The sequence below is a fragment of the Suricata suricatta genome, chromosome 13 (genome assembly GCF_006229205.1).
Source record: "Suricata suricatta isolate VVHF042 chromosome 13, meerkat_22Aug2017_6uvM2_HiC, whole genome shotgun sequence".
NCBI lineage: Eukaryota > Metazoa > Chordata > Mammalia > Carnivora > Herpestidae > Suricata > Suricata suricatta.
In genome coordinates this window covers 19,821,161-19,843,356 of record NC_043712.1, presented here as the reverse complement: position 1 = coordinate 19,843,356, position 22,196 = coordinate 19,821,161, and the positions used below count along the sequence as shown (strand labels likewise).

At 47.4% G+C, this 22,196-nt stretch overlaps 1 protein-coding gene across 1 annotated transcript; it reads left to right on the top strand.

Annotated features, from left to right (window-relative positions):
* Positions 1 to 6: 6 nt before the first annotated feature.
* Positions 7 to 22,088, top strand: BSPRY (B-box and SPRY domain containing). The gene is made up of 6 exons (XM_029920777.1): positions 7 to 16; positions 3,108 to 3,206; positions 12,347 to 12,577; positions 14,133 to 14,158; positions 19,427 to 19,551; positions 20,726 to 22,088. The coding sequence occupies exons 2-6, from the start codon at positions 3,168 to 3,170 to the stop codon at positions 21,250 to 21,252; spliced, it is 948 nt and encodes a 315-aa protein (XP_029776637.1). The 5' UTR covers positions 7 to 16; positions 3,108 to 3,167; the 3' UTR covers positions 21,253 to 22,088.
* The last annotated feature ends 108 nt before the right edge of the window (positions 22,089 to 22,196 follow it).

Genomic DNA, 22,196 nt, shown 5'->3' with positions numbered 1-22,196 from the left:
CGCGGAAGAGCTGCGGGTGAGCGGGCGGGGGTGCCGGAAGGCGGGGGGCTCCGGAGGGGAGGGGCGCCGCGATGGCGCGCCGAGAGGGGGACCTGGCGGAGACCCGCTGCCGGTCCGGGGGTCCGGGCTCGGCCGTGTCCTTGGCAGTGGAACGAGGCGGTTAAGGGTGTGGCCTCTGGATTCACGGAGACGCGAGTTCGAATCCCGCCTCCCGACCCCCCTTGGAATCTCGTAAATCTCTGAGCCTCAGTGTCCTCATCTGGAGTTTGAGGGCGCGTTTATTGGGGTAGTTGTGTGATAGACCTAAGATAATGGGAGGAACGCTCTTTAGTCTACCATATAGTGGTAGGTTCAGCTGCAGCCGCCTCCTCCGATGCTGTTTTGGGGGGTGAGAGGTGGGCCTGGCCTTGGGCAATATGCGGCTCCACTGCTCCATTTGCGCGGGACTTCGTGTGGCTCATCTCCCGTTCTGGGGGAAGCTGACTTGAGATAAAACCCGGCCCTCCTCCCTCTGCGGCCCCCGGGCTCAAACCCCTCCCCTCGTCCACCCTTCGGGCTTCCTGGTGAGGTATTTTCTTTTCCCTTTCGGGCTTGGCCTTGACTGTACTCCAAGCTGCTTGCACCTGGGTAAAGGGAGGGGGGCGGGTTGGATCTTAAAAGGTTCCTGTTGGACCTCTTCACTTAGAGCTCCTCCCGACCTCTATTCCAGTTTACCCCCAGGCTGGTCACCTTCATCACCACCGGCCCCTGATCTGCTGAGACTGAGGAGTCCCAGTCACCCTGGGGTTTCCTCCCTTCTTCCCCCCTAACTTGCCCCGGGGATTTCCTTGCAATTCGATTAAGTGGCTTGATTTCCCCATGCTCACCCAGAGGTTCTGCCCATCTGTGAGGCCCTGTGGGCTCTCCTTGGGGACTCAGACTTGGGGTGTGATAAACACGCCTCACTGGCTAGGAGGGAGTCACTTACTCAGTGACACCTGAGTGTCACTACTACCCATCCTCAATAAGTGGGGATGAAAATCAGCTTGGATAATGTAGTGTAATAAACTTGCATAATAGATAGAAATGTTTGACCAAAGCACTTAAATATCCACCATCTCACTCCATCCAGACCAAGCTTTTGAAGTGGCATCCTACCTCCCTTTTACAGATAAGGAAACTGAGCCCCAGAGCAGGGCAGTAACTCCTCCAAGGTTCCTAATATTCAGGACATGGACATTGACCAAGCCAGAGAAAACTACCTCTTTGCTTTGGTGGAGAGAGGAATTGATGCCAGTGGGTGTGAGATTTTAATAAAAACCTTAAAAAAAAAAAGTCATCAGAGGTGAATCTGGGTGGTAGACCAAGATGAAGGCTGAGCAAGGGTGGCAGGCCTGGTGCCTGATTCGGAATACAGTCCGCCCAGGGTGCCTTCCCTGAACCCCCCTGATGCCCCAAGCACATTCCTGTCCTCTGCCTGGAGGGAGATGTTTCTTGCTGGCTCTCCAATTTCGAGCATATTATGGCATCCACACACTCCTGCTGTCCCTCCAGCCAGCAAAGAAGTTTTGCCTCAGGGCGAGGTGGTCACTGAACTGGGCACCTAACGGCACCCATTCCACAACTTCTCTCTTACCTTCTGGATTCTTGTGCTGAATCTTTTTGGAAGCTAGTCCCGATTTCCTCGGCCCGTGGTGTCTGGCCATCACAGCTGCCTCCCAGCCAGCTCAGTTTTTGTGTTTTTCTTTTTCACATAGTATTCGAACCAACACAGTGTGAGACTAATTCCTGATTGTGGGGCTGGGGGAAGGCCTTGCAAGGGCTGCCTGGAGGAGGAGCTGAGTTGCCTTTAGACAGATGGAACCGGGACAAAGCTCCCAGGGGAAGTAGCGGAGGAGCTGTTGGCTAGGAAGGAGTCCAGGTTCCTGGAGAAGTGGAGTGGAAAAGCAGGGGCCTGGCTGTATCTCCTTGGGCAAGTTATTCCTCTGTGGGCTTCAGCTTCCTCGGTTCTAACACCTCTCCCCTGCTCTCCTGTGGGGGCGGGGGCAGGGGTGCTCACAGCTTTGGGGGATGGGAACCGCTGCACTTCATATGGTCAAAGAAGTGGTGTTCATTCATTCAACAAATATTTATTCAGGGCCTCTTATGTGTAGGAGGAACTTTCTTCTAGGTCGTGGGCTGTAGAGAGCAAGTCAATGTCATGGTGCTCATGTTTCAGTGGTGGGGGGAGAGATACAAAGAAAATAAACAAGCCCATAATATACGGTCAGAGTGATAAACCCAAGGGAGAAATATAAGTAAAGTAAGGGAATGGTGTGCGGGGGTGGCCGGAGAGGGCTTGGGAAGGGGTGACCCTGAATGGAGTGGGGGAGGGGACCTGTAGATAGGTGTATATATAGGAAACAGTGACTGCTGGACACAGGAGAAGCAGCAGGTGCAAAGACACTGTTGTCAGGACAAGTTTTCGTGTGTTTCTGGAACAGAAGAAGGCCAGTGTGGAGAGTGCTAGGAGGTGACATTGGAGCAATAGGCAGAGTCACATCAGACAGGGCCTTGTTGGCTAAAGTGAGAAGCTTGGTCTCACTGTGAGGCAGCTGGGAAGCCACTGGAGGGTTTTGAACAGGGACGTGACCTGACCTGATTTCCTTACACAAGGTGGCAGTGGCAAACTGTGGGGGCCAAGCCCAATGAGGAGTCTCTTGTGACTGATAATGAGGATCTGGGTAGAATAGCAAGAGTGGAGGTGACCAGAAGTGGCCGGGGCGGGGGAGGGAGGAGAGAGAGAAGAGGAGAGGAGGAAGGAGGGGAGAGGAGAGGAGAGAAGAGAGAGAAGGAGAGGGAGAGGGGGCGCGTGCTTGGGGCTCAAACTCATGAACCATGAGATCATGACCTGAACCGAAATCCGAAATCAAGAGTCACATGTTTAACCGACTGAGCCACCCAGGCACCCCAGGGTGTGGGACTCTTGAAATGAAAATTTTGTAGGTGCTGTCGTTTTCAGTCATGATGAGGTCTGGAATATGACCGTGGGTGGGCATGGCTGAGATGGGGTACAAGGGAAAAATCACTGTGGTGGAGTGAATGGATCAACATGGACCGAGACACCGTGGGTGTCATTTGTATTGCAGAACAAGATTGTGGACCAGTGTGAGAGGCTGCAGTTTCAGAGTGCCAGCATCACCAAGTATATGGCCAAGGTCCTGCCAGGGAAGAACCAGAGAGCAGTGGTAGGTAGTTCTCTTTCCCCTCTACTCTGGACCCCTCCTAGGATAAGACTCCAGCCGGAGGGGCACGGACCGGTCTAGGATCCCTTCCTAACCTCACAGACTCCAACTGTGTTCCTAGCAAACCTGGATGCCCAGGGAGGATGGGTTCCCATCTCTCTGAGCGTTGGTTTTTACCATCCGGGCAGAGAGGACTATTCACAGTACGACACTGGGGCAAGTACTGCTGGAAAATGACGTTCTTGGGGGTAAAGGATCAGAAAGGGTAGCAATCTTCCACCATTGAAGTAGTTCGTGGTCAGCCCCTGAATGACACGATAACTTAAGGACTTTTGCACTGTGTGTTCTTTATGACTGCCTTCTGCAGTAGGTGGCAGCAGCAGCCCTGTTTACAATGGGGGAAATGGGCCCCATTGAGGGTAAGTGACTTGCCCAACATCCACAGCCTCCTGCCAGAGTCAGTTCCAGGGTCTGGATCTTCTGACTCCCAGGCCACTGCTCCTTCTGCTACCCCCACTGTGGATCCTTTCTTCAGCTGCCCCATTGTCACTGCTACATCTTCACTCTCTAGTATGCCCCCCACAGGGAGGGGCCGTGAATTTCTTTTGCACATCCTCCCTTCCCCAACATGGACCTGGAGCAGGCTTGTCATGGTCTTAGTCAAGGTTCTTTTGATTTATAGGAGGAAATACAGTTGAACTAGTATGAGCAAAATGGGGAATTTCCTGGCAGGATACAGAAGTTTCTCTGAACCTAAAGGGGATGAGAACCAGGAAAGGAAAAGCTGCCAGGAGTCCATGATGGTTTCTCTCTTTTTCTCTTATTTATTTATTTTTTTTACATTTATTTATTATTGGGAGAGAGAGACAGAGCATGAACAGGGGAGGGGCAGAGAGAGGAGACACAGAATCTGAAGACAGGCTCCAAGCTCTGAGCTAGCTGTCAGCACAGAGCCTGATGCAGGGTCTGAACCCACAGACTGTGAGATCATGACCTGAGCTGAAGTCGGAGGCTCAACTGACTGAGCCACCCAGGCGTCCCTTTTCTCTTTTTCTCTATCCTTTTTCTTAACATTATTATGTTCTTAACATTATTATTATTTTTTTTTTTTTACTTGAGAGAGAGAGGGAGGGAGAGAGCACAAACCGGAGAGAGGGGCAGAAGCAGAGAGAGAGAGAGAGAGAGAATATCTTAAGCAGACTCCACACTCAGCATGGAGCCTGATGTGGGGTTCGACCCCAATGACCCTGGGAGCATGACCTCAGCCAAGTCAGATGCTCAACCAACTGAGCCACCCAGGAGCCCCTTAATTTCTTATCCTTACTGCACTGGCTAGAACCTCACGACGGTGTAGCAGATGCTGACTTCAAGGGGTATACTCATCACATTTCACCATCTGTGTATTTATTTAACAAATCTATTGAGTACCCACCACATGCCAAGGCTGTTGTTTTATGTGTTAGAGATTCCACAGTGAACAATGAAAACATGTGAAAAACCATGTTTCTATGAAACTTACATTGTAGTCAGCGGGGAAGGATAATAACAATTAAATACATGTTATGTCAAAAGTTGAAAGGTGGGGCGCCAGGGTGGCTCAGTCGGTTAAGCCTCCGACTTCGGCTCAGGTCAGATCTCACGTTCGTGGGTTCGAGCCCCGCTTCAGGCTCTGTGCTGACAGCTTTGTCAGAGCCTGGAGCCTGTTTCCAGTTCTGTGTCTCCCTCTCTCTCTGCCCCTCCCCCTCTCATGCTCTGTCTCTATCAAAAATAAATAAAACATAAAAATGTTTTAAAAAGTTGAAAGGTGCTATGGAGAAATATAACACGGGAAGAGGGATGTTCCTTATTGAGAATGGGGTTGCAGTTATAGATGCTGGGATCAGGAATGACCTAATTAAGTACTGATATCGTATTGTATTGATACAAAGTTTACAGAAGGTGAGAGAATGGACTGTATATCCAGGGAAAGAGTTCTAGAAGGAGGGGATGGCAGGTGCAAAGCCCTGAGTTGGCCCATTGGAGGAGCATCAAGGAGGCCTGTGAGGCTGAAGCAGAATAAACAGGGGAGAAGGTGATAGGGGCTGAAGTCAGAGAGGGACCGGGTGGGTGCTGGATAGCATCCATAGGGGCTTTGCCTTTTGTTTGGCTAAAGTGGGAAGTCACTAGAAGTTTCTGAGCACAACAGGATGATATGATTTAAAATTAAAAAGGAGCACTCTGGCTGCTGTGTTGGGAAGGGGCCATAGGCAGCAAAGGTAAAAGCAGGGAAACTGAGTAGGAAGCTGGTACAGGCATCCAGGTGACAGACGAGAAGGTGTGGACATGAGCGATGGTGAGGTGTGTCTGGTTTCCGTGTGTGTTCTAAAGGGAGAAGCAGCGAGATTTGCTGCTGGAGTGGAGGTAGGCAAGAGAGAAAGGGAGGGGAGGAGCGGGATAAGTCTTAACTTCTTTTTTCCTTACATTTTTTTATTTGAGAGCTGGGAGGTTGGGCAGCCATTTAGCATGGGAGAGAAGGACCACGTGTGAGGCGAAAGGACCACGTGTGAGGCAGTGGGGTGATTGATGGGGAGAGGGAGACATTAGGAGTTCAGGTAGGGTCATGTCAAGTTTGAGAAGCCTGTTAGATATCCAAGGGAAGATGTTGAATAGGTAGTTGGATATATAATTTGGGAGAGGACTAGGCTGGCGACATAAATTTGAGATTCATGAATGTGTACATTTAAAGCCACGGAGGGTGTGAGATCACTAAGTGTAGATAGGGAAAAAGCAGGGGTCCAAGGACTGAGCTCCAGGGAACTTCAACAGTTAACCATTAAGAAGATAGGAAGGGGGCATCTGGCTGGCTCAGTGAGAGGAGCATGTGACTCTTGATCTCGGGGTTGTGAGTTGGGTTGTGAGCCCCATGTTAGGTATAGAGATTCCTTAAATAAAATTTAAAAGAAAAGGAATCTAGGAGGAACCAGCAAAGTAGACAAAGAAGGAGTAATCAGTGAGATAGGAGTCCAACTAAGAGTGTTGTATCCACAAAATAGGTTTCAAGCAGGCGGGATGTCAGCTGTTGCAGAGAGCGTAAGTGAGGTGAGAAACGAGAGTGAGTCTTTGGACTTGGTCACATGTTCCTCATTGGAGATCGCGACAAGAGGTGTTTTGTAGAGGGGCACTTGGGTGGCTTAGTTGGTTAAGCCTCTGACTTCGGCTCAGGTCGTGATCTCACGGTTCGTGGGTTCAAGCCCCACGTCGGGCTCGGTGCTGACAGTTAGCTCAGAGCCTGGAGCCTGCTTCCGGTTCTGTGTCTCCTTCTCTCTCTGCCCCTCCCCGCTCATGCTCTGTCTCTCTCTCTGTGTCCAAAAAAAAAAAAAAAAAAAAAATTAAGATAAAAAAAAAAAAGAGGTGTTTTGTAGAATGGTAGGGTGAAAAAGCCTGATCAGAGTGGCTTTCAGAATAGAAGAGTGACGTGGGGTAGTTGGCACAGACCACACCTGAGGAGATTTGCTCTAGAAGGGAGCCGAGGAATGGGATGATAGTGGAGGGGGATAGGGGATCAAGAGGGTATTTTATTATTATTTTTTAACGTTTATTTATTTTGAGAGAAAGAGTGAGTGAGAGAGAGGGGGAGGGGGGAGAGAATCCCTAGCGGGTTCCGGGCTGCCAGCACAGCACCCAACATGGAGCTCGAACTCCCAAACTGTGAGGTCATGACCTGGGCCGAAGTCAAGAGTCAGATGCTTAACCAACTGAGCCACCCAGATGCCCCAAGGGTATTTTATTTTTAAGATGGGAAAAATTACTCTGTATGCTGGTGGGAATTGTTTGGCAGAGAGGGGGAAATTAATGGGGAAAGGGAAAGGGGGTAACAGGTACAGCAAATGGGGTGGGATCTAGGAACCACAGGGCAAAGTAGCCGTAGGTAAGGGTGTGGGCATTTGTCCGTAGAGACAGGGCAGGCAGGGTAGATGGCACAGGTGCAGTAGATGGGTAGGCGATGGGCAGAACTTTCGCAAGTTCTTTTCTGATTACTTCCATTTTCCATTATTAATCATGTTTGTTATAGGTTCTTAATGATGCCATTTGTCAGTTTATAGGTATGTTTTGTTCCCTATCAATCTGTTAATGTGATTATAAATTAATAAGAGTGTCTAATGCTTAATCATCCTGAAGTCCTGGGGAAAACCAACTCAGCTTGATCATATGTATTTTTTTTTAACTTTTAATTTTGGGGTGATCGTAGATTCACATACAGTTGTAAGAAATAATCATATAGCCCTATCCCCTGTGCCCTTCATCCAGTTTCTCCCAGTGGTGCATCTTGCCTAATTATAGAACAATGTCATAATCAGGACATGAATGACATGGATACAACCCAGTTATCCACATTTCACCAGTTTTATATGCACTCATTTGTATGTGTTTAGTTCTTTTTTTTTTAATTCCTTCTCTAGCATTTTTTAAAAGTTTTTTTTTTAGTTTATTTCTTTATTTTGAGAAAGAGCGCTAGAGAGCAAGCAGGGAAGGACGCAGAACGAGAGAGAGAGAGTGAGAGAAAGAGCGAGAGAGAAAGAGAGAGAGCACGAGTGAGCATCCCAAGTAGGCTCCGTGCTATCAGCATAAAGCCTGACCCAGGGCTCGATTCCACAAACCTTGAGATCCTGACCAGAGCCAAGATCAAGAGTTGGACGCTCAGCCAACCGAGCTACCCAGGCACCCCCTTAAAATTTTAATTTAAATTCTAGTTTGTATGTATTAAGTTCTGTGCAGTTTTATCACATGTATAGATTCATGTGACTTTTTCCACAACAAAGATACGGAACAGTTCCATCATAAGGATCCCCAGTGTAACCCTTTTTATCACTGAGCCCCCTCCCCTCCTTCCCCTTGTATCATTGTACAGAATTTCTGAGTTTGGATTGCTAATTGAGTTTGGGTTTTTTATTTTTTATTTTTTTAATGTTTTTATTTATTTTTGAGAGAAAGAGAGAGAGAGAGACAGGGTGAGCAGGGGAGGGTCAGAGAGAGAAGGAGTCACAGGATCTGAAGACAGGCCCCCAGGCTCTGAGCTAGTGGTCAGCACAGAGCCTGACGCGGGGCTCGAACCCGCAAACTGTGAGATCATGACCTGAGCCGAGGTCAGACGCTGAACCAACTGAGCCACCCAGGCGCCCCAGTTTGGGTTTTTTAAAAGGAGTTTTGCATCTATACTCAGGAATGAGATTAGCTTACGAATTTCATTTCTTGTATAGTCCTTTTCAGATTTTGGTGTCAAGGTTATATAAGCCCTATTCAATGAATTGGGAAACAGAACTCTATTTTCACTGGAGGAATTCGTGTTAAGATTGGAATTATTGTGCCTTGAATATTTGGTGACACCCCCTGTAAAACTATCTGGGCTTAGTGTTATTTTTGTAGGTAGATTTTTTTTTTAATGAATTCTTCTTAAAAAAATTTTTTTTACTGTTTATTTATATTTGAAAGAGAGATAGAGTGTGAGCCGGGGAGGGGCAGAGAGAGAAGGAGGCAGAATCCTACGCAGGCTCCAGGCGTCCAGCTGTCAGCACAGAGCTCCAGGCACAGAGCCTGAGGTGGGGCTCATGAAAACTGTGAGATCATGACCGGAGCTGAAGTCTGATGCTTAACTGACTGAGCCACCCGGGCACCCCTGTAGGTAGATATTTAACTACTGATTCATTTCCAACCACGACTATTGTATTCTTTCTTTTTCTTTGGTTTTAGTAAATTTTTTCAAGGTAAATTATATATTTTGTCTATTTTTAAATTTAATGGCATAAAGTTGTTCTTAAGGCATGATTAAAGTTGCCACAGTTTTGTCTATTTTGTTAGTCTTTTCAAAGAACTGGCTTTTAGTATTTTGATCCTCTCTCTCTTTTTTAATTTGTTAATTTTTTCCTAATAATCTCTACACCCAGTGTGGGGCTTGAACTCACAACACTGAGATCAAGAGTTGCATGCTCTTCTGACTGAGCCAGCCAGATGCCCCTCTTTTGTATCTTTAAAAATATATGTATTATTATTTCCTCTTATCTTTCTAATTCTTTTCTTTCTAATTTTTTTAAATATATTGCATTTTTTAACTCCCTTAGCTGAACACAGTCTATTCATTTTAGTCTGACTTCTTTCTGAAGGTCGGCATTTAGACCAAATATTTCCTTATAGGTATTGCTAGAGGTACGTCTCACAAATTTGATGCAGTATTTTCATTCAGTTATAAGTTGTTGGGTTTTTTTTAAGTTTATTTATTTACTTTGAGAGAGAAAGAGAGAGAGAGAGAGAAAGAGAGAGAGAGAGAGAGAGAGATAGCGTGAGCAGGGGAGGGGTGGACAGAGAGGGAGAGAGAGAATCTCAAGTCAGCTCCACGCAGTCAGCACAGAGCTAAATGCAGGGCTCGATCCTATGAACTGTGAGATCATGACTTGAGCTGAAGTTAGATGCTCAACCCCCTGAGCCACCCAGGTGCCCCTTTCCCACTAATTTCTAACTTAACTGCGTTGTAGTCTACATACCAGTTGTTTGAAATTTGTTGAGACTTGCTTTATACCCTAAAACATGGTCACTTTAGGTAAATGTTTCACATTCAAATCTTCTCTGTACTTACTAGTATTTTTATTTGCTAGGTTTACTGACTCTTGACAAGGAGCGTTTATAGTTTCTCATCATGCTGTGGAGTTGTCGATTTTTCCTTATAATTTTGTCCGTTATTCTTTTTGTATTTTGGTTTTCTTTCCTTTCACTTCAACTTTTCTATGTACTTACATTTTAGGGGTATCTTTTTATTTTTTTAATGTTTATTTACTTTTGAGATAGAGAGAGACAGTGTGTGAGTGGGGAAGGGGAAGAGAGAAAGAGAGACAGAATCCGAAGCAAGCTCTAGGCTTTGAGCTGTTAGCCCAGAGCCTCACGTGGGACTTGAACTCACCGACCACAAGATCATGACTTGGACTGAAGTCAGATGCTTAATCGACTGAGCCACCCACATGCCCGTTAGGTGTATTTTATAACTGGGTTTTGTTTCCTTTTTTAAAAAATCCAATCTGAAGAAAAAATTCAATCTGATAATCTCTGTCTTTAACTAGGGAATTTAATCAGTCTGTCACTATTGTGATTGCTAATACACTTGGACTTATAGCTATCATTTTATGTTTTCTATATAGTCTTCTTTTTCTATGCTTCTTTTTCTTCCTTTCTTATCTTCTTTTGGGTTAATCAACCTCCCTCTGTCTGTTTCCCTACATTCTTGGGGTGCCTGGGTGGCTCAGTCATTTAAGTGTCTGCTCAGGTCATGATCTCATGATCTCATGGTTCATGAGTTTGAGCCCCACATTGGGCTCTCCACTGACAGCCCGGAGCTGTCCTCTGTCTCCCTTTTGTTTCTGTCCCTCCCCCGTGTTCTCTCTCTCTCTCTCTCTCAAAAATAAAAAAGCTATACATTCTACTTATGGTCTATTTTTGGTACCCTTAAGATTTTAACACAAATACTTAATGTCTCAAGTGAATCGACCTGAGTAATCCAGGTACCATAAGAATGCTTTAATTTAGTAATGCTCTGGTCTTACCCGTTGTCCAATATTTTAGTAAAAGTATATCTTTTACTAAATTCTCCCATTCATAAGAAATATTCCATTTCTGATTAGCGATGTCTTTGTTGGGACATCTTAAGTTTAAAGGAGTTTAAAACTCCTTAAGTTTAAAGGAGTGTAAAATTTTAAAATAAATCACAAGCTGCATTCAGGGCAATTAAGTCTCCACTCTCAATTATGCTGCTTTTCAGTTTCCTTTCTACGTTTGGACCCAGGGGATTTCCTTTACTTAGCTGCCAGAGCTCCTTCACTTTTAAAAGCATGCTTTGGGCTATTTTCTGTGTTTTGTTTTAGGACGATATTTAGTTTATTCTGGCATGTCTTTGCAAAGGGAAGGTTTTTTTTTATTTTTCCTCTGCTATTCTTTTCTGGGAAAGAGTCAAGAAATGTATCGAAATTAATTACAGTCTTCTAGTCGGGAGTATCACACATCTCAGGCCAAGGTCTGTTCTTGAACATGATCGCATAGATAGAACAAACATTGAATGCAGACACCCACCACTGTGGGCAAGGCAGCACGGTGGGGTAGAGAGAACAATGGCTAATGTTGTCACTTATGTGCTGGGCGTTGTTCCGTTAACTTTGTGTGTATTAACTCATTTATACTCACAGTAACCTTATGAGGTAGGTACTGTTATCCTCATTTAACACACTAGAAAGCTGAGGCACAGGGAGGACAAGTAACTAAAGGCTCCACTCTCCCACAGGGAGTAAGTAGATGGGCTAAGATTTAAATCTAGGCGCCGTGTCTAAAGCCTAATTCCGTAACTACTGTGTTATGTTGTCTCAGGGAACGCTGAACTTAGGGTCCGAACTCCTGGGTTCACTTGGGCCATTCATTCTCTGCTTCTCCATTGGGCAAATCGTGGGTCTCAGTTTCTTCTCTAAAGCGGGGACCATTATATCCTCTGCACTTGGCCTGTGAGTGCTACCAAGAGATTTTTGATCTAGTCAGAAAAACTTTCCCCTCAGTCATTTAGTAAATGTTTGAGTACTTACTGTGTGCCAAGCACTGTGCTAATTACTAGGAGACACAGCTTCCTGGAGAATTGATTTCACGTCTCCTGTGTGGCAGACAAGAATTCTACCGTGGAAGCCATTGGGAGGACAGATTCAGGAAATACTGAGCTTTCTTCACCCAGATGTAGACAAAATATCGGCGGGACTTCTGTTGGTATGGATGTCGATGGGGATGATTTTGTAGGCCTTTCTGCTCCACAGTTCTACAATTCTCTGACCTTGGTGCCTTGTCCTTGGTATTGTCAACTGGGAAATAATGGGTTCTAGTTGATCTCTAGCCCATGTTCAACTCTTCGATTCTGTGATCTTCGCTCTATGAGATATGACCTCGATGTTTAGATCTCACATTTCTTTACCCGACACCAGATTTGGGAATTCTGAAGGCTGAGATGGCATATAAACACTGTTTCTTCCGCTGCTGTGCCCATGGCAGACACTGCAGATCATCCCAGCCCCCCTAAACACTGCGCCCAAATCCTGTTAACCTTGACCGGGCTTCGCCAGGACCCGCTTCCCTGTTTTGTCCCCCATCAGAGCACGGCCAGCGCGGCGCGGGAGCTGGTCATCCAGAGGCTGGGCGTGGTGAGGAGTCTGTGTGAGAGCGAGGAGCAGCGGTTGCTGGACCGGGTGCACGGCGAGGAGGAGCGGGCCCACCAGAGCATCCTGACGCAGCGCGTCCACTGGACCGAGGCGCTGCAGAAGCTCGACGCCATCCGGACCAGCCTGGTGGACATGCTCACCCACCTGGATGACCTCCAGTTGATTGTAAGTCAGGCAGGGGTGAGGACACAACCAGGGAATCAAATACCCCCAGAGGTTTTTTTTAAATGTTTTATTTATTTTTGATACAGAGAGAGAGCAGGAGTGGGGGGGTTGGGCAGAGAGAGAAGGAGACACAGAATCTGAAGCAGGCTCCAGGCTCTGAGCTAGCTGTCAGCACAGAGCCCGACACAGGGCTCGAACCCACAAATGTGAGATCATGGCCTGAGCCGAAGTCGGAGGCTTAACTGACTGAGCCACCCAGGCGCCCCACCCCCAGAGTTTAAAACATTGAGAATGTTTATTAGGTAGGAGCGGGGTAGATAAGGATACATTGGAGCAGGGATGAAGCAAGGGAATCAAATTATATGGCTTTAAAAAAAGTTTTTTTGACCTTTTAAAATTTATTATTGAGAGACAGAGAGAGACAGAGCATGAGCAGGGGAGGAGCAAAGAGAAGGGGAGACACAGGATCTGAAGCAGGCTCCAGGCTCTGAGCTGTCAGCATAGAGCCCAACGTGGGGCTCAAACTCACAAACCGTGAGATCATGACCTGAGCTAAAGTCGTATACTTAACTCACTGAGCCACCCAGGTGCTCTTGGAATTTTTTTTTTTTTGTACCTGACAACTTTCTTTCTTTCAATAGTGAGGAAGTATTTACTGAGTGTCTACTTTGTGCCCTTGTGCCATGGGGTGGAGTTACGGGGTATAGCTGTCAGTGGCCCACAGCTTTATGAAGGAGATAAATACATCAAGTGACAATTAGGATCATGGAGGGTTATGTCCCATGGTAGAGGACCTCACAGTCCAGGCTTGGAGGGAGCAGTGGTCAGTGTGGACTTCCTGGATGCAGTAACTTAGAAGCCAGAGCCTGAAAGATAAGAGTAGTAGCTACGTTAAAAGAAGCGGAGAGGTACACAGGGTTCAGAGCTGTGCAGGGGCAGGGAACTGACAAGAGGTCCTTAATCTCACCTCCCAGAAACTACTATGGTTAGTATTTTGGTACATGTCCTTACAAAATACTTTACATAGATATACAGATACTTGCCGGTTTAGTGGACGGACATCGGAGTAAATATGCCACGAAGAGAAAAGAGGATGTGGAACAACTGAGCTGTTCACGGCGGTTCAAGTAGGGCAGTTGGTGGAATGCCCTAGATTGTGGATTCATTTAGCCACACATCTTCCAGGGACAGAGCACATTCTGTCCCAAACACTGACAGTCACATTAGAAGATTCAGGAAGAGTGCCAGCCGCCTAGGAGCTGACAGCCTTGGTGGGGGGTGAAATGTTGGTAAATATGCGATTGTCCTGAAGTGTGGTTTACGGAAACTCAGGGTGCCATGGGGCACAGCAGACCGTGATTCGTTCTGAGTGCACGACGGGGAGGTGTACAGAGAAGAACCCAGAGGGCTTTGTTTCGGGTCTTCAGGCGGCAATAGCGTTCTGTATCCTAGAGTCTGTCCACAAGGCGTCCTCCATGCCAACTGAGTATATTCAAGCCTTGACTACCTGCTGAGTTCCTGGTACCAAGCCTGACTCTGTTTTCTTTTCCCACAGCAGAAGGAGCAGGAGATTTTTGAAAGGTGAGTATGGCCCCGCAGCTTGCTTGGGCAGTCATGGAAACCATTGCGTGCAGGCCCTGCTGCTCCTGGGAGAAAGCCCAGGGCACGCATGAGTGGCTTCCCTGGGGCGACGCTCCATGGAGGGGGTCTTCCAGACCTGAACTTGGAGAACTGCGTTAGGTCCCTGTGGAAGCCAGTGAAGTAAATACTCATTAACCAGACGTTTGTCAGGGGCTTGCTTCAGTGTTATCCTATCAAAAAATATATATGTTCATGGGTTCCTGCGTGGCTCAGTCAGTTAATCATCTCACTCCTGATCTCAGCTCAGGTCTTGTTCTCAGAGTCATGAGTTCAAGCACCATGTTGGGCTCTGTGCTGGGCACGAGGCCTATGTTAAAAAAAATCCAGTTACCCTGTTGGAGTGTGTTACATCCCCCATCTACAGATGAAAATACTGAGGTTCCAAGATGGGGGGTGCCTGGGTGGCTCAGTCGGTTAAGCCTCCGACTTCGTCTCAGGTCAGATCTCATGGTCATGGGTTCGAGCCCCGCGTCAGGCTCTGTGACTAGCTAGACAGCTAGCTCAGAGCCTGGAGCCTGCTTCTGGTTCTGTGTCTCCTTCTCTCTCTGCCCCTCCCCTCTTGTACTCTGTCTCTCTCTGTATCAAGAATAAAAAAACAAAACAAAACAAAAAACAAAAAACAAAAAAAAACCAAGATGGGCAGGGATTTGCCTAAGCCCAGGTATTTGCCCAAGCCCAGAGTTGGGGCACAGACCCATACCTGACACCTGTCCCACCACTGTCTTCTCTGCCTCACTCTTCCTTTCTCTGATGAAAGAATCTTTGAGAGGCGCCTGGATGGCTCAGTCAGCTAAGCTTCTTGATTTCGGGTCAGGTCATGATTCTAGAGGTCATGAGTTTGAGCCCCTTGTCAGGCTCTGCACTGACAGCCTGGAGCCTACTTGGGATTCTCTCTCTTTATCTCTCTCTGTTCCTCCCCTGCGTTCTCTCCCTCCCTCCCTCCCTCTCTCTCTCTCTCTCTCTCTCTCTCTCTCAAATAAATAAACTTAAAAAAAAAAGAATCTTTGAAATTCAAGTCTGTATTATGACTCAAAATTTGCATTTTAATTAAGCAATAAAAGATTTCACCAAGTTCTCCCTGGGTCCTGAAAAGCTGAGAGCCGAGAGCTGAGGAAGCCAAGAAGATGTAATTTGCCAGGCAAAGAAACTAAATTCTTGGGGCGCCTGGCTGGCTCGGTGGGGTTGTGAGTGTGAGCCTCACATTGGGTGTAGGGTTACTTAAATAAATAAACTTAAAAACTGCTAAGGAACAATTCCAGATTAAAAGGGACCAGATGGATCAGGAAACAAAACAAAACATACCAAACACTTCTAAGAACTTTTGTGGCACAGCTGGCAACATCTGAATATGGACCGTATGTCAGACATAATAGTATTATGTCAACATTAGATTTCCTGAACTTAATAGGGTTACTGTAGTTGTGTAAGAGACTTTGTTCTTGAGAGAAAGATGCTGAAGTATTTAGACATAAAAGGTCTCACTTTCTGCAACTTACTCTCAAAGGGGTCAGAAAAAAATAACTGTCATATAGTCACTCATTAAATAGGGAGAGAATGACCAACAGACCAAGTAAGAGAGCAGATTTTTTAAAAATTAAAAAAAATTAAATTCTTACATCTTCTGTGAGAGTTTTCAAAGCTGTACTTCAGCATAGACCATTCTTATATATTTTAAATGTTTATTTTTGAGAGAGAGAGAGCATGCAAGCAGGTGAGGGGCAGAGAAAGGTGGGGACAGAGGATCTGAAGCGGGCTCTGTGCTGACAGCAGGGAGCCCGATGCGGGGCTCAAACTCATGAACTGTGAGATCATAACATGAGCCAAAGTCAGATGCTTAATGACTGAGCCACCTAGGTGCCCCCATTTTTATATGTTTTTATATTTAAATTTTTTAAATGTTTAATACTTACAGAAAGAGAAAGAGTGAGCAGGAGAGGGGCAGAGAAAGAGGGAGACAGAATCCGAAGCAGGCTCCAGGCTCTGAGCTGTCAGCAGAGAGCCCAATATGGGGCTCAAACTCACGAACCACGAGATGGTGACCTGAGCTGAAGTTGGACATTTAACCGACTGAGCCACCCACATGTCCCTATTTTTATATTTAAATTTCAACAGTAATACATGTGCATGAAGAAAGAGAAACATTTAGAAAGTTTAAATGTCTCAGGGCGCCTGGCTAGATGAGATGGTGGAGCACGTGACTCTTTATCTCGGGGTCGTGAGTTTGAGCCTCATGTTGGGCATAGAGGTTACTTTAAAAAATCAAAACATTTTAAGTGTCTCCATCACCCCTTCCCAATCCTGTTCCCTGGATGTGATTAGTTTTAAGAGTTAGATGTCTATGTCTTGTGGTCTTTCCTATGAAGATAGAGTCCTAGAAGGGATTACCACTTAAAAAAAAATTAAGTTTATTTATTGTGTGAAAGGAAGTAGGGGGAGGGGCAGAGAGAGGGAGAGACCAAATTCCCAAACAGGCTCCATGCCCTCAGCACAGAGCCCAACATGGGGCTCAAACTCACAAACTGTGAGATCATGACCTGAGCCGAGATCAAGTGTCAGATGCTTAACCGCCTGAGCCATCCAGGCGCCCCTAAAATTTTTTTTAACAGCTTGGATTGTTTTATACTTGCTGTTCTTGAACTTATCAGGTTCTTTTGGGATCTCTCTGTGTCAGTATGTATAGATTTGCCTCACTCTGCAAAGTGTGAAGTACCCTGAGTATGGATGTCCCCAAGGTCACGATCTCCTTTGAATGCTTAGCGTGTTCCTACTTTCTCCCTCCTAGAATCACTCCGCACGTCTTCCAGTCTTCTCTTCCTCCTTTACTTTCTTCATCTTCCTCTAAGACTGTCCTGTCTTTAATTTCAAGCTGCTCTGTGTTTTGAGGAAAAAAAATTGATCTTTACTTTTTTTGTTTTGAAATATTTCAAATATAGAGAAGAGTTGCAAAAATAGTATAATAAACTTCCCCTAGAAATCATGATTGTTAACATTCTGCCACATCTGCTCTCTTTCTTGGTCTGTTGGTCATTCTCTTCCTATCCATTTAATGAGTGAATATTTAACACTTCTTTTTTCTGACCTATTTGAGAGGAAGTTGCAGAAAGTGAGAGCATTTATGTCTAAATACTTCAGCATCTTTCTCTCAAGAATGAAGACAGTCTTAACTACAGCACCCCTATTAAATTCAGAAAACTTAACGTTGACATAATACTATTATATCTGACATACAGTCCATATTCAGAGGTTGCCAATTGTGCTACAAAAGTTCTTAGAAGTGTTTGGTGTGGTTTTTGTTTCCTGAATCATCTGATCTCTCTCTCTCTTTCTCTCTTTCAATGTTTTGTTTATTTTTGAGAGAGAGACAGAGCTCAAGCAGGGGAGGGGCAGAGAAAGAGAGGGAGACACAGAATCCAAAGCAGGCTCCAGGCTCCGAGCTGTCAGCACAGAGCCTGACACCGGGCTCGAACTCACAAATTGCGAGATCATGACCTGAGCTGAAGTCAGACACTAAACTGATTGAGCCCCCTAGGCGCCCTCCATCTGGTGTCTTTTAATCTGGAATTGTTCCTTAGCCTTTTTTTAAGATTTAAGTTTTATTTAAGTAGTCTTTATACCCAACATGGGGCTCAAACTTACAACCCCGAGATCAAGAATTGTATGCTCCTCCGACCAAGCTGGCCAGATGCCCATGTTCCTTAGCCTTTTAAAACAACAACAGCAACAACAAAATACTTTTAAAGAGCCTAGAACAGTTTTATAGAATATGCCTCAGTTTGGATTTATCTGCTGCTACCACCTCCACGGCTGGCCTCGGCCCCGGCTGCCCAGACCAGCATTCTGACCCCAGCCCCACTGCACTGCCACTCCTTTGGGGTCACGAGTGTCCCCTTCTGAACCAAGAGGTGCCGCACCAGCTGGTTGTCTAGACGCCAGCGTCTACCACTAGCCCCAGCTTTGCCTTGGGTGAGCTCAGCGCTGCCAATGCAGGCTTCTCTTTCCTCCCCGCGACCGTGCTTTGAGAAGATGGCAACAGACCCTCTCTTGTCCTGACCACAAAGAGCCTTTGTTACCAGAGCCTGCTCTCAGCTTTTCTAGGGCTCTGTCCACCTTGCTCCTCCCAAGCCAGGACCGCCAGTGACAGTCTTGCGAAGAGCTTGTGTCCTTAAGGAGACAGGCCCCATTCTCTCTCCCTGCCCCTTCATTGCGGGCAAAGCCGGGAGATTTGGGGAAGAGCGTGTGCTCTCAGACCTGCTGACCGACCTCGGAGCCAGATCCCAGGCTTAGGGGCGGTGGGAGAGCTCTTTCTCAGAACCCAGTTCAGAGTCTGCAAAGCTCTGGGATGAACCCTCACTTTGTCCTATACTCCTTTAATCCCTTTCATTTTAGATCAAGGGCAAAATTAGGTTGAAAGGTTTCTGGACTCCAGACTGGGTTTGTTCTGTTTCTGCATGGAGGCAGGACTTGAACCCAGCTCCCCCCTTTCCAGCTGAGTGCATTCTCTGAATCTCTGTTCTTTCCTGTCAAATGGAAATAACAACTACTTCCCAGGTTGTAGCAAAGATTCCATGAGAGTCTACAGAGAAAACCTGGATACTTAATAAATGGTAATTCTCCCCCTCCTAGGCATCTTCTGTTCCCATATTCCCTCCAGCCAAACCCAGTGCCCTTCTGAGCCAAGGAGAGGGAGCTATTGGGAGCAAAGCACCAGAACTAACTCATGGTTGGGGTGCTGATAGTTTCTTCTTGTGGTTTCCCTCAAAGGTGTTTGCATTTTAAGAGCAGAGGAGTGGCTGTATCTTCTGACCAAACTAATAGGTTTTGCTGCAGTAGGTCTGGGAAGGAAGTGAGATTTTTCTCTGCACAATTTGGGGGAGTGGAGAGACGGCGAAAGAGGCTCAGTTCTCACCCCTGCTCTGCTGCTAACTTAGAGCACAGCAGGTTGCTTCTCCTGCAGAGCAGACTGACTCCAAGCTCTACTGCCGGCGCTGGGTATTCACTTGCCTGGAAGTCATCTGCTGCTGGAATTCATGTTCCTGGGGGACAGGAGGGGAAAACCCATTTTTCCGTTTTGCTCAAGCCTCCTTCAGGGTTCCCATGTGAGGCTAGCTGCCAATCTTGGGGTAACCCTTATGGGAAGAGGATTTTACTTCTGGAGCCTTCCTGAATTTCTGCCTAGGTTTTTGTTTTGTTTTGTTTTTCCTCCACAAGGACCGAGGAAGCAGAAGGCATTTTGGATCCCCAGGAGTCGGACAAGTTAAACTTTGACGAGAAGTGCATTCGGAGCTCACTACTCACCCAACTCTGGGTGACCGCGGTTCTCGGGTGCCTCTCAGGTTAGGAGCTGTTAGAGCCCAGCACCAGTTAACGCCTGGCCGGCTGGCTGGGGATTGCTATAAGTCACACTGGGGACGAGAGTACCTGGCATGGTCGCCTAAGCCCTGAGTGATGCTGGATGCAGCCTTGTCGGTGGAGCTAAGGTTCTGGACAGGCTTGGGGTGGCTGGCCAGGTCCTGCCCATTTCCAGACCAAATTGCTCTGTTGGGCCTTAAGTTAACTCTTGGTCCCATAATTCACATCTGTGTCCTGTCCTCATGGGGCAGCTCAGTATTATTAATTGGAATTTTAGTTTCTCTTTAAGAAGATATCATTGATGGCTAACTGGAAAGCATCTGGAGCGAGAACAGAGCTGCCTGGATTCACCTCACTTGTTCACGTAACTAACGCTGACGCAGGCAGACTGCGGCCTGGCCTTGTGCTGCATGCTCAGGCCACAGATGTGAATGTGACACGGTCTTCTCCCTGTAGGAATTGCCTCTTAGCGCGGAATTAGCAAAGCAGAATCCCCCAAGCCAGATGGAAGCTTCTGTGTTCCTAGTTGTCATATTTGCACAATTCACAGACAGGTTAGGTTAATGGAGGAGTTTAGACCTCCTCCGCCATGTGTTAGCCTAAAAATCTTAGTGCAAGCTAGAGCTTGTCTTCTGTAGATGCTGGTATCAGAGAATGCCCGATATGCCAGCAGTGCCATGTAGTTAGCTGTTGGAAAGTACAGATCTGATGTTTCCTGGATTTGGTCTGATCTGGAGGCCACAGACAGGCCCATCTGGAATGCACCATGATCGGTGCCGGATGCCGGCTGGAGGAACAAAATTTCCTTTTGCCCTGCTACCAACTAGGTGTGTGGCTTTGGGCAGCTTGCCTCTCCTCTCTGGGGCTTGTTTCTAGTTTTCAGATGAGGGTCCTGAACTAGTAATACCGCTGTTATCATGGCCACAATTTATTGAGCACCTATTAATGCTAGGCACTTTATAGGTATCACATTTAGTTCTCACATCCACCCTGTGATAAGTCCCCATTTTACAGATGAGGGAACTGAGGCTCAGAGACAGAAATGGCTTGCTTGAGGTTATACTGCCAGTGAGTGGCGAGAAAGCCTTTTGCTGCCTAGAAGCACCAGGTTAGGGCTGAGAGTGGGCCTTGGGCAACTCTGAGAATTGTTTCTGGCAGGCACGGAGGATGTGCGTATCGACGAGAGGACTGTCAGCCCCTTCCTGCAATTGTCAGATGATCGAAGGACCCTGACCTTCAATGCCAAGAAGTCCAAGGCCTGTGCCGACGGTCCGGAGCGCTTTGACCACTGGCCCAATGCCCTGGCCGCCACCTCCTTCCAGGCTGGGCTGCACACCTGGATGGTGAGCGTCCAGAACAGCTGTGCCTATAAGGTGGGCGTGGCCTTAGGCCAGCTGCCCCGCAAGGGCTCTGGCAGTGACTCCCGTCTGGGCCACAACACCTTCTCCTGGGTCTTCTCCCGCTATGACCAGGAGTTCCGGTTCTCGCACGCTGGGCAGCACGAGCCCCTGGCGCTGCTGCGGTGCCCGGCCCAGCTGGGCGTGCTCTTGGACTTGCAGGCACAGGAACTGCTGTTCTTCGAGCCGGCCTCGGGCACGGTGCTCCACAGCCACCACGCGCCCTTTTCTGGGCCCCTCTTCCCCGTCTTTGCTGTGGCCGACCAGACCATTTCCATCATCCGCTGACCTTTGGCTACTATGCCTCGAGGCCACGTTCATGCCCAGTGCCCTTTTCCCAAATGTTGCCCTAAGGGGACAGCTTTAGGAGGGGTAGGGATCCATTTCAGATCTGGGTACAGCCGTTAAATGCTGGGTATCTGGGGGGAGCCTCTGCTCCCTGGGCCTTAGTCTCCTGCATCCACCGTGCATCAGCCCTTCTGAGGGTGTCTTGTTCACCACTTTATCTCTGGCATCCGGCATGGTGCCCGGTGCCTAGGGATTGTGCAATAAATATTTGGCGAATGTATGGACGGATGGAAAGATGCCTGGGTGTGTGTGGTAGACTCTTCTGGAAAAGCACAGCCTTCCAGCCCTCTGCCCCCAGCTTGGAGCATGTCCTGTGGCTGAAACTTCCATCCCTCAGTTTGGTGCTTCTCAGTCCTTTTCCTGACATGGCACAGGGAGAAAATCTTTTTCTGGCCCACAAGGACACCTGAAAGGGATCCCGGACTCCTGCTAGGCTGCTCTTGGCCAGAGCGGGAGCTGTGTCGTCCGAGCAGGTCCAGCGTGGGGGCTCAGAAGATTGAGGGGATCCTACCTGCAGGTAACTGGGCCGCAGCACACCCATTGGCAGCTCTGCCTTGGAGTTGGCCGCTGAGCTCAGCTGTGCCCACCTGTGGTAACAGGGGTGAACTTTCTCCCCACCTGCAGCTAATGAGGGTTCCCGCCTAAGGCCCCCCCTCCCCAACCAACACAATGTGGAGACCTGGGGTGAGGGCTTCAAGCCCATGAGAGAGCTGAAGGAGTAAGAGAGCCAGCCTTATGGAACATGTATGTTATTAAAGGTTTTACAAGAGTCAAAAGTTTCTTCCCTATTTTTTGTTGTTAATTGGGCAGATCTCCCAAATGCCAGCTCACAGCTTAAGAGGTGCTCTTGATAGAAAGTCAAGGTCCTCCTTACCCGCATTCTC